This window comes from Scyliorhinus canicula, chromosome 6 (assembly GCF_902713615.1).
Source record: "Scyliorhinus canicula chromosome 6, sScyCan1.1, whole genome shotgun sequence".
Lineage (NCBI taxonomy): Eukaryota > Metazoa > Chordata > Chondrichthyes > Carcharhiniformes > Scyliorhinidae > Scyliorhinus > Scyliorhinus canicula.
The window spans coordinates 99111562-99123965 of NC_052151.1; the positions used below are offsets into that span (position 1 = coordinate 99111562).

Here is a 12404-nt window from a genome sequence, read left to right on the forward strand (position 1 = left end):
ACCTCTAACCACCACAACCATTTTCTTTTGTGATAGGTATGACGTCAACCAGTGGGGAGATTCCCATTAACTCCAGTTTTGCGAGGGCTCCTTGATGCCATACTCGATCAAATGCTGTCTTGATGTCAAGGGCAGTCACTCTCACCTCACCTCTGGAGTTCAGCTCTTTTGTCCATATTGAGCTAGGGTTGTCCGGAGCTAAGTGATCGTGGTGGAGCCAAACTGAGTGTCAGTAAGCAGGTTATTACTAAGCAAGCAACATATAATATCCCCATCCTCAATGATGGAGGTTCTTCAATTTACTGATTATGATGGTGAATCAGCGGTAATTTTCTCAGTTGGGTTTGTCCTGCTTTTTGTGTACAGGACAAACCTAGGTAATTTTTCACATTGTAGAGTAGATGCCAGTGTTGTAGCTGTACTGGAACAGCTTTGCCGGGGTCAAAGTTCTGGAGCACGAGTCGTAAGTACTATTGCCGGAACATTGTCAGGGCCCACTGCCTTTGCAGTATCCGGTGTCTTCAGTCATTTCTTGATATCACGTGGAGTGAATTAAATTGGCTGAAGACTGAAATCTCTGATGGAGGAGGCCGAATCATCCACACATCACTTCTGGCTGAAAATTGTTGCGAATGCTTCAGCCTTACATTTTCCGTAGATGTGCCGGGCTCCTCCATCATTGAGGATGGGGATATTTATGGAATCTCCCCAACCAGTCTCCTGTTTAGTTGTCCACCACTTTTCATAACTGCATGTGGCAAGACCGCAGAGCTTAGATCAGCGAACTTAGACCACTTGTGTAATTATTTAGTTCTGTCTGCTATTTGTTGCTTATGTTCTTTGGCATGAAAGTAGTTCTGTGTTGTAACTTCACCAGGTTGATACTTCATTTTTTGCTATGCCACCTGCTTTCCTGGCCTGCTCTCCTGCACTCTTCATGAAACTGGGGTTGATCCCCTATCTTGGTTGTAATGATAGAGTGAAGAACATGTCAGGACTTGAGGTTAATGATTGAGGTTGAGTACAAATCTGCTGCTGCTGATGGCTTACAGCACCTCCATGAATACTCAGTCTAGAGTTTTTAGATCTGTTCAAACCTTTCCCAGTTAGAATGGTGGTAGAGCCATAGAACATGATGGAGGGTATCCTCAATGTGAAGCCAGGACTTTGTTTCCATAAGGGCTGTGCAATGGTCACTCTTATCAATACTGTTATGGAAAGATGTATCTGGTTAAATCATAGTGGTGGCAGGATGTGGCTCTTAATTGGTCCACTAGCAAAGGGGAGTGCCATTTGCACATAAGGTTGCCTCCTATCTGCAAAGGGCACCTCCCAAAATGGGACGCCCCCTTCCTTCCTGCCCTTTGACAACATTTTTTTCAAAAATGCAGGCTCCTATTCCGCTCCACTGCATCACCTCAATAATATTGTGGCATGGATAGTGTAATTATAAGGGACTATGGGACTGGGGAAGCAGCACAACCCACATAGTGATATAGGAAACCACACAATGGCAGACTGTATGTAGTAGAATGTGGAAGGAGCCAGCATGGAGCCAACACCCATGCAGGACTGTACCTTGCTCTGTATATCGTTATGAGTTACCAATAAATTGTTTATGCTCAACCTTAATGAGACGTCAGACACCCTTACAACAGCAACATTTTATCTGGGTCAATTAGCTTGTTAACAAGCAAGCTCAAGTGACCCTTAGTTATTTCTTTAAATATGGCTGGTGGGCTGCCAATTTCGATATACAGTTGGGAGGGTGTTGCTCTGGGAGTCCTCAACATTGAATTTGAACTCTTATGACATCAAATTCAAATATCGGCAAGACATCCTTTTTTTGGATCTACCGTCCTCCCTCAGCTGATGAATCAGCACTCCTCTATGTTGATTACCATCGATAAGGAAGTCCAGCACTGAGTCAACTGTGCCAGCGCTGTCTTCTTTAACAAAAGGAACTTTTGCAAGTCAATAAGGGTTCTGGTTTATAAGAACATTCTGTTGACCATCCTCATCTACTGTTGCAAAACCTGGCAGTCTATCGATGCCATATTAAGATACTTAATAGTTTCTATCAGCAATACTTGGCAGAATCCTGGGCATCGAATGGGACAAAGACCACAATGCTGAGTCTACCACCGTTCGAAGCCCTTCTCCTGCCGAACTAACTCCACTGGATAGGGCACTGCGTCTGGATGCCCGAAAACAACTCCCTCAGCAGGTTCTCTTCTGCCAGATCTCCATTGACCAATGCTCCAAGTGCTGTCAAAGGAAAGGTTTTAAGGATATGCTCAAGCCTGCCCTGAAGCGTGGAAGCATCAACACCACTGACTGGGAAGTGAAGGCTGCTGGACTATCGGCATGGCTCCACTTGGTCAATTAAGACATAACCTACTTTGAGGCTCAGCGACTTGGTAGCGAGGCAGAATAGTAGCAGCAGAAGATGGAGAGAAAAGACAACCTAGGGCTGGGATTTCCATTCCCCAATATTACCTCACTGTGGAAAAACATGGAACCAGAATTGGGCTCCTCAGTCATCTGAAAACTCACCAAGCCTAAAGTAACATCATGCTGGATTTCGAGGGACTATGGAAACCAACGACAATGTTGAACACCACTTGGAAGAAGCACTGAGGGTGGCAAGGGCACAAAATGTACTCTGGGTGTCGGACTTCATGTCCATCACTAAGTTTGGCTCAGTAGCACCTCTACAAGCCAAGCTGGCTGAGACCTAACAAACATAGCTGCTATATTGTGTCATTTACTGGTGATGAGGGAACCAACAAGAGGGAAAAAACCTACTTGAGATTGTCATCACCAGTCGACCTGTTGGTAGTGCATTTGTCCATGGTAAAAGTGACCACCACACCCTCTTTCTGGAGACAAGTCTCGTCTTCACATTGAGGATACCCTCCATGACGTTGTGTGGCATGACCACTGTGCTAAATGGAGTAGATTCAGAACAGATCTGGCAACTCAAATCTGACATCCAAGAGGCATTGTGGGCCATTGGCAGCAGCAGAACTGTATACAAACACAATTTATAACCTAATGTCCTGGACATCCCTCACTCTGTCATTACCATCAATCTAGGGGACCAACCCTGGTTCAATGAGTGTGGGAGGGCATACCAAGAGCAGCACCAGGCATACCTAAAAATGAGGTGTCAACCTGATGAAGCAACAACACAGGACAACTTGCATGCCAAACAAGCAGCAAGTGATAGACAAAGCGAAGCGAACCCACAACCAATGGATCAGATCTAAGCTCTGCAGTCCTGTCATATCTAGTCATGAATGGACAATTAAGCAACTAACTGGAGGAGGAGATGCCACAAATATCCTCATCCTCAACAATGTGCATCCAGCACATCAGTGAAAAAGGAAAGGCTGAAGTACTTGCAGCCATCTTCAGCCAAAAGTGCTGAGCAGATGATCATTTTGGCCTCCTCCTGAGGTCCATAGCATCACAGATGGCAGACGTTAGTCAATTTGATTTACTCCACAGGATAGGGGAGGCAATGGAGTAGTGGTATTGTCACAGGACTAATAATCCAGAAACCCAATGGGGGTTTCTGGGGACCCGGGTTCGAATCCCGCCATGGCAGATAATGTAATTTGAATTAAAAGTCTAAATATGACAATAAAACCAATGTCAATTGCATAAAAACCTGCCATCCTTACCTGGTCTGGCCTACATGTGACTCTAGGTCCATGTTGACTCTGAAGTGGCCCAGCAAAATACTCAGTTGCATCAAACCACTAAAAATTCAAAAGGGTTGAAACCGGACAATCACCTGGAATCGACCTAGACACTGGAAACAACAATGTGAACTCGGCCCTGTCGACCCTGTCAAGTCCTCTTTCCTAACATATGGGGGCTAGTCAATGTCCCTGCCAATGTCCCTGCCACTAGGACAGGACATACCCAGCAGAGATAGCATGGCACAGTGGTACACGGGAGGGAGTTGCCCTGTGAGTCCTCAACATTCCCTCCGGATCCCAATAATGCTGTTTTCTCACTTTCTCCCCATCTGTGCGGCTGCACCAATGACTGATGTTCCAACATCAGACTTGGTTGTTGCCACAAAAATCTCACCCAGTAAAATTTACCTCAATGCAAAAAATAAATACTTCCTTCCACGAAGAGAGTTTTATAATATACATCTGAGCTCAATTTGGGCTTTTCCCTGAAGCAATGGCTCTTTCTGTTTTCTTACATTTGCGGTGTTTCTGGGCGCAATTCTCCGAAATGGAGACAGAGTGCTTGCACCGTTGTGAATGCAGTAGCGTTTCACGATGGTGCGAAATGTGTGCGGGCACTACCAATTCTGGCCACCCCCCAGCCTTCCTTCCCGGCGGCAAATGGGGGCCGACCCAACCTGCGCATGCGCAGTTGGAGAGGCCGGCCCGACGATCGGTGGGCTCCGATTGCGGGCCAGACCCCATCGGAGGCCACACCCCCCCCCCCCCCCCCCCGGGTGAAGGAGCATTTTTCCCCGCCCACCAACTCTACGCGCAGAGTTCCCGCCGGCTGCAAGCACATGAGAATGGTGCCGGCGGGACTCTGCCATTTCCGCGCAGCCACTCGGCCCATCAAGGCCGGAGAATCGGCAACCTGGCTGCGGGCAGCAGCCCGTGACCGGCGCCCCGCCAAACACGCCGGCGCAAATGGCGCCGATTCTCCCCTCGGAGAATCTCCTGCCGGCGTCGGACCAATGCCGCGGGGAAAGAATGGCACAAACGCTGATTCTCCCTTACGGTGCGGCATGGGAGAATCGCGCCCCTTATATTTATTATGTTTAGTTGTTTACTAATATATGACTTTAGGGTATTGTTGGATTCCCAATGGAGCCTCTCCAAACTGAGAGAAGGATCCTAGCAGCCTGTTTTGCTGTGTTGCTAGTGGTGATCCGCTTTAGAAATATTCAGATATTGAGATTAGGGGTAAATTTGCCCCAGGGAGGGCAAACCCAAAAAGATGTGTAGGGTAGGTGGATTGGCCATGCTAAATTGCTCCGTAATTGGAAAAAAAAGAATTGGGTACTCTAGATTTATTTTTTAAAGTTATCTATCTCATTGAAGCAAACAACTTCGAAAATAAACCATATTTATAAATAATATTGCAAGCGCGATTCTCTGGAAAAATGTCAAAGTGTTAGCGAGTGGGAACTGCGTGAGTTTCCTGGCACTCGGCCTAGCAAGGCCAGCAACGCTATTCAACATTAATTGGTCCACTTGATGAGGCCTCATAGGCTTCTCGCCGCAAATGAAGGCTCGCCAGCCGAGTCGCTAGCACCGCCTTCGCTAAACCACCGCTAAGAAGGTCGATCATTAAACTGCACTTGCTCAGTCAACCCCAGCCAGCTCTCAATAATGGCGCCAAGAAATACCGGCCCCAAGATTCGGTGATGCAGGTCTGGGGAGGCTGCTAGAAGCAGTGGATGCCAGGAGGGATGTCCTGTTCTCCCGAGCATCCCACAGGGTCAGCCAGCGGGCAACCAGTACTGCCTGGGATGAGGTGGCAGCTATGAGCGCTTGCAGTGCGACCAGGAGGACCGGCCTCCAGTGCAGGAAAAGGTCAATGACCTACACCGGGCAGCACACGTGAGTAAACACACACGCCCCCCCTCACCCGATCCCTTTCCACCTCCGTGACAGCAGTAGATGACTACTTACCTCCTCGGCTCCCCAAAGATGCCCTTCAGCCAGGTTCACATTTTTGAAAAGGAGTACTCATCGGCGCAAGCGAGACCACTTGCTGGGGAGGCCGCTGAATGACGAGAGGCAACTGGATATGAGATGACTCTCATTAATCACGGTAGCACTGTGGTTAGCACTGCTGCCTCACGGCGCCAGAGACCCAGGTTCGATTCCGACCTCGGGTGACTGGCTGTGTGAAGTTTGCACATTCTTCTTGTGTCGGCGTGGGTTTCCTCCGGGTTCTCTGATTTCCTCCCACAGTCCAAAGATGTATAGTTTAGGTGGATTGGCCATACTAAATTGCCCCTAGGTGGGATTGCGGGGATAGGGTGGGGGATTGAGCCTGTGTAGGGTGCTGCTCTTTTAGAGGTTGATGCAGACTCGATGGGCCAAACGGCCTCATTCTTCACTGTAGGGATTCTATGATTCTATTCTATAATTGTATGGAAATCGGGCCTAAGTGGTGATAATTTGTTTCTTCACATGTTACGGCGAGATCCCAATTCCACCTCCAGGAGTGGGTCAGTTGCATCGCAAACATGTTTGGCGCCTGGCGTGGTTCTCGTTTTCTGCCTCTCCCACTGCTATCATATATATATGCTATGATAAAGAACATCCAACAAAGGTCAAAAACAGGATCAAGGGACTTAAAATTCTCTATCTAAATGGCCTTAATTGATATAACTGAGTGTCAGGGAAATGCATGGCAATTGTCTTTTAATATTGATGCATGCTATGAATGTTTCTCTTAATTGTCATATTTCTAATCTGTTAAAGCACGTAACTCCATAGGACAGGGCAGCAGATAACTGAGAACACTGCTGTCTGCAAGCTCCCCTCCAAGCCACACGATCCTGACTTGGAACCAAATCACCGTTCCTTCAATGTTGCTGGCTCAGAAACCTGGAACTCCCTAACGGCACTGTGGATGTACCTGCACCACATAGACTGCAACGGTTCAAGAAAGTGGCTCATTACCACTTCTTCAAGGGCAATTAGGGATGGGCAACAAATGCTAGCCTAGCCAGCGACATCAGCCACCAGTGAAAGAACTGAAACAATGTGAAGTTCTGGCCAACTACTTTTGGATGTCCAGGCACTAAAATTATGCATGAGGCTGTTAAAGTAATTATTACTAACAATAGGCATTTAAATCTGAAGTGCACCATAAAGACCACACATATCAAATGAGCAGTGCATTGCTAGTGTCTCTGGAAGCCACCTACACTGACAAAATGCTTAGTTCTAGCTGGAAAGGCTTGACAATATTTTTTAATTATTTTTTAATTCCTTGTAAATTGTGTTGTGTGTGCACATGGACAGTTTGATTTGGTACATCACCCACCTTTCTTTTTTGAGTGAGGTTCAATTTCAGCTAAATCAGGAAAAAAAATGAGACAGTATAGTCAACTGGTGCCAATATGCATAGGCTATATTAAAGTATGGAAACTCTACGCATATCAATTACTATCTGATAAAACAAAATATAAAATGTTAACAACCACCTTGACACAGTAAAGATTTGAATTCCAAACCATAATGATAGTTTTATATTTTACCTAAATTCCACAGCAAGAGCATGCAACACAAATACAGCTCACCACCTCAACTCGTTCTCCTCAGAAAAGAATAAATGAAAATAATTGAAAACAATCTATTCCATCATGTCTATTATAGATTAAATTAAAGTAAGAAGTCAACTGTTTTTTATAGTGTTAAATTTTCTCAGATTTTGAAATAGGAACACATCACTTTTATTGTACTCAAAGTGTAAGAAGAAATTTGTATTGGAAATAGAAAATAGATACAAACATTCATATTTGTGAATGTTCTACTGTTTGTTCTCCAGTTTGAATATGTACATAAACTACTTAACAGTTAAAATGCTGTTAAATTATGTCTTTGACAGTTTCTTATGCACATTGACATGGAAACAGCAGCATAACTTGTGTGTCTGGTCCCGATCTGCTTCCGAGCACTGTTGCGCGGTTTGAGTGCACCTTTAAGAGGTAGTCTTACAACACCTGCCCTTCACACTAGGTGGAGCATAATTACAGGCCAATGGAAAGCAACGTTTAAAAATGCCCAGATGATTCAAAGAACCTCATGGGAACTTTATAAATTTAGTATGGAATATTTAATATGTTGCAAGAGAAACAATATGGGCGATGTTCTCTTTTGTTAATATCTTGAGATGGCCGAAAGGATTAACTAATTACAGAGTGACAGTACGGAGTGTGAAGAATAAGCAGACAGAGAATGATAGGACAGCTGGTGCACAAGTGATGAACTGTCTTTATGTCGAACTGGGTTCCGAAAATAGACTCTGAGATAAACGTGTATGTTTAAGATAGTTAAATGGGGAGTTTTACCATGGATACAATACTATAGTGAAAAAGCACTGAGAAAGCAAATTGAAGTAACTCAGAATCAGAGACTAGTGGCGGAAACCACCTCTCTGATGTTGTTGTGTAGACTCCTCCAGGTAACATGCCCTAAGACATCATTGGTGACCATGGATTTTGAGTCCGTGATTATGCTTGGCAAAGTATTGCAGTTATTGCCATTTTCTTCTGCCATATAGGTGACTGGGATACTCTTCTGCTCTTACAACCTGCCATCAGGTACTTTCGAAGGATTTACAAGCTGATAATCCAGCTTTTTGACCACATTATGGACACACGCTCCTGAAGTAAAACTCAAAAAGCTATTGAGCAGAGGTAGGGACACTACCACTCTGCCACAAGACCTCATTGTGTGCGAGCAGCACGGTGGCGCAGTGGTTAGCACTGCTGTCTCACGGCACCAAGGTCCCATGTTCGATCCCAGCTCTGGGTCACTGTCCATGTGGAGTTTGAACATTCTCCCTGTGTTTGCGTGGGTTTCGCCCCCACAACCCAAATGACGTGCAGGGTAGATTGGTCACACTAAATTGCCCCTTAATTGGAAAAAAGGAATGGCATACTCTAAATTTAAAAAAAAGACCCCATTGTTCAGACTATTCAGTGGATATACAGCTGCTCAGGAAAAATATGTTTTGAGTACGTTTCTGTAGATGCATTACTCTCGGCGCCAATCCAGTTGTGCCGGGTGAATCACACGAGAGTCCCAAATCGAGATTTACGCAGGGAGAAAACTATTTTGCAATTCACCTGGCCCGCTCCCGATGGCGGGTTCCAGTTCTCACCCAAAAATGGTCAGAAGGTCATTCAGCCAAATTTGCATTCATTTCAATCTCATTAATGAGACTGGAGGGGCAGCACGGTGGTGCAGTGGTTAGCACTGTTGCCTCACGGCGCCGAGGATCCAGGTTTGATCCCAGCTCCGGGTCCCCATGTGGAGTTTGCACATTCTCCCCCTGTCTGCGTGGGTCTCATCCCCACAACACAAAGATGTGCAGTGTAGGTGGATTGACCACGCTAAATTGCCCCTTAATTGGAAAAAAAATTAATTGGGTACTTTAAATTTATAATAAAAAACGAATGACTTTAAAGTCGAATGCAGTGGTCTCCCGGGAATCACCCAACTCCCCAGCGAGAAGTCACCCGGGAGTCGTTTAGTACTCCTTTACAAAAAAAGGTGAAGCTGACGCAATGGCTACCGAGAAGGTGAGTAATCTTTTCCAATTACCGGCATGCAGCTCAAGAGCGCCAATGCTGTTTCAGGGGGGTTGGGGTTGTTCAGGGGGCTGTAGGGATGCAGGTCCGGGGTCTCCAGTGGATCGGGGGGGGGGGGGCTTTGCGCCTGTGAGGCCTTCAAGCCATTTTAAAATAATGTGGAGACCTATAACAGGGGCAACTACATCTGCAGCCTGTCTGTCCTACCAAACTCTCCCAGGACAGAACCCTGCTGCAATTTCTCTCTGAAAATCAATTTCACCCTCTTTTACTCTGAGCAGGCTCTAGCTTCACAGCTGAAGGCTATTTAAAATGAAAAATTGCTTTTGTTAGTTGTGAGAGCACTTTACAGCTGCAGGTTGTGTTTGCTGCTTGCTCCTGGTGGTCGCTGCAGATGCCTGGAGGCTGAGGCTGCTATTTCCTTCTTTATCTGTAGTCAAGGTCAATTTTGTCTGAGATACCTGGGTCCTGCAACACTGGGCTTATGTGACATATGGGTCCAGAAGGCAGTCCGGTTTGAAGCGCGAAGATGTTGCGGGAGCTAGTGCGTAAAATTGTTCCAAATGGACCACCTGGTGACAGCTTTGAAGAAGTGCATTTACAGATTGTTGATGCTTTTGTTGCTGGTGTGATGAGTGCTGCATGTAACTGGCACATCACCATGGGTTAAATATGCTGGAAATCAAGGATGATCAACTGCACCTTAAGCGGCAGTGGAATATGTGACTGCCAGGATTTGGTTCCGGTGAGATTGGGCCGTGTGGGAGGGTCGGCACAGCTGCGGCTCCTGGACGGAGAATGGCCCTGATACATGGAACACTTCACACATTGATGGACAGATCATTTCTATGACAATGTTCTGGACATGGCAACACATTCTCAGGCTTATCCTCCATTTCTGTTGAGCAACCTGCAGGAGTGATGCTGTGTGTTTTTGTTTTGTGAAAGTGAGCTGATATAGCTTTGTATTCGTGCCAATATGGAGCAGTGATGCTGTTTAATGGTTAGTTTGATATGTGGAATGTTACACAGTTGATTTTCAAATCTTTGTTACTGTTGACCATTTAATAACCAAAATATTCTCAACTGTCAAGTGCCTCCTCAAAGGAACAGTTGCCATATCTGAGAGGATGATTAGTGGACTGCATGTCCTGCAACCTTTGATGCCTGAACAGTGAACCTGAATTCTATTAGTGTCAGCGCGATATAAAGGCAGCTGCCAAATATCAAAGACTAAAGAGCAGGGCTTCACCACTGAGGACCCTCTCATGGTCAAAATGAAAATATCTGGATGAGCAGAGGGCAGCTGAGCATGGCCTCACTAATGGCTGGAAGAATTCTGGGGTCTATGAGTTCCTGATCTGGCAAGGAGTGAGTGTGCAGAGCGAGGTTTGCCAGAACAACTGGCTCACTGGATGGCACTTGGAGAAGGAGACAGTTATGGTAAGGGTGGGGGAAGCCTGGGCGATTTGAGGGTTTCAGGATGTAAGCCCTAACTGATTGATTGTCAGTTTCTCTCCCTCTCCATTTTATTCCAGTTACAAATGTTTACTGCTGCGGATCCCGCAGAGGCTACCGTCAATGTGCTTGTAGCAGCTGAGGCGGACAGAGGCCGAAGACGGCAGTAACGCCAATGCAGGCTGGAGGTGACACCGCATGGCCACCACACACCCTGGAGACCCAGCCATCCATCAGGCTGAGGAGGGGACCAGAAGGAGGCCACATGAAGTTATTGTGAAAATACCCTAGTCGCACACTCCGGCATCCGTTCGAGTACACTGAGGGAGAATTTAGAATGTCCGATTTACATAACAGCACGTCTTTCGGGACTCGTGGGAGGAAACCGGAGCACCCGGAGGAAACCCACGCAGAGACGTGTGTGGTGAATTATAAACACTAATAATCCACACTGTATTGTACAACATGTGTTGAGCCTGCACCTTGTACTAGATCATGTGTAGTTGCGCGGCTCTACCCATAGGGGGAGATGAGGAGCTTGTACTGGGCTCCACCCTTGGCTCCGCCCATGGCTCCACACTGACCCAAGCCGGAATCAAACCCGGGACCCTGGTGCTCTGAAGCAACAGTGCTTACCACTGTGCTGCTGTGCCGCCCAATAAAACAAGTTAATTTGCATCCACAGTCTGATCATTTCCTGGGACTAGAGTGGACTTCTTAACTGGTTCCAGTCTTATAATACTCTCTTCCGACATGTGCACAGAGATCTTTTGATCCACTTTTAACAGTGAAGCACAGTAAGCAGTATAACATGGAATCTCCTCGCTCCAAAAGCAGCATTTATATTACAACAGCATCTAAAGAGGAATTTACTTCACAGTTTGTGAACTTTAACTAAATTTTAATGAACCTAACTTTAGGATCTGACTGTTTGCAAATGAGAGTGGTATAATTACATTTTAAGACATGCTCTGCTTGTGAAAAAAAATCCCATTACGTTTATTGCTGTTATGGCCACAGGGCAGAAAGGTAGAGACTTCATTGCTTCAATGTAGCAGCAATAAGCTGTTTCAATGAGTGCTTCAATCAGCTCAAGCCCACTGTTGTGCCTCAGAGTCTGTCTTCTTGCACTGTAGCGATTAGTGCTTTACACATCTCTTGGTAACGCTTTTATATATTCAATGATGTTTTCCGAATTCTGCTCCACTGCAAATTACAGCCATTCCCTGCATGACAACCAGTCAAATTGCTCAGTAACAATGATCTGCAATGATCCGAGGCAACAACAGATAGGGCTAAGCAAAAAATGGGATTTCCTTTTCAAAATGAGGTCTTCCAAAATCAGGGTGTAATGGGGCATAGTTCCCTCCTGCTGAGAACTGAATGGGCTACAATAGAGATGTGATCAAACTCATTCTGTGTTACTGCCTAAAATACATTTATGTCGCCATGTTCCATGTTCTAGGTCATTCCTTAACAAAGCATTTTCCTCTCATTATTTAATAATGTTTTAAACATTTTTAAACATATATTCAGCTGTTGATCATCCAGGTGGCGCTCTGTGCCTCACACAATATCTGAGGTCCAAGAAAGTTGGAGGTAGGAGCCCTGAGGCAACTAG

The 12404-nt window shown here is 45.8% G+C and overlaps 1 protein-coding gene across 3 annotated transcripts in view; it reads right to left on the reverse strand.

Moving 5' to 3' along the window:
* trdn (triadin) overlaps positions 1–12404 on the reverse strand; it is a 289756-nt gene that overhangs the window by 176682 nt on the left and 100670 nt on the right. For all 3 annotated transcript variants that reach the window (XM_038799724.1, XM_038799725.1, XM_038799723.1), the window contains exon 6: positions 7054–7083. In XM_038799724.1, the coding sequence (XP_038655652.1) occupies positions 7054–7083 (30 nt within the window). The remainder of the gene's footprint in view (positions 1–7053; positions 7084–12404) is intronic.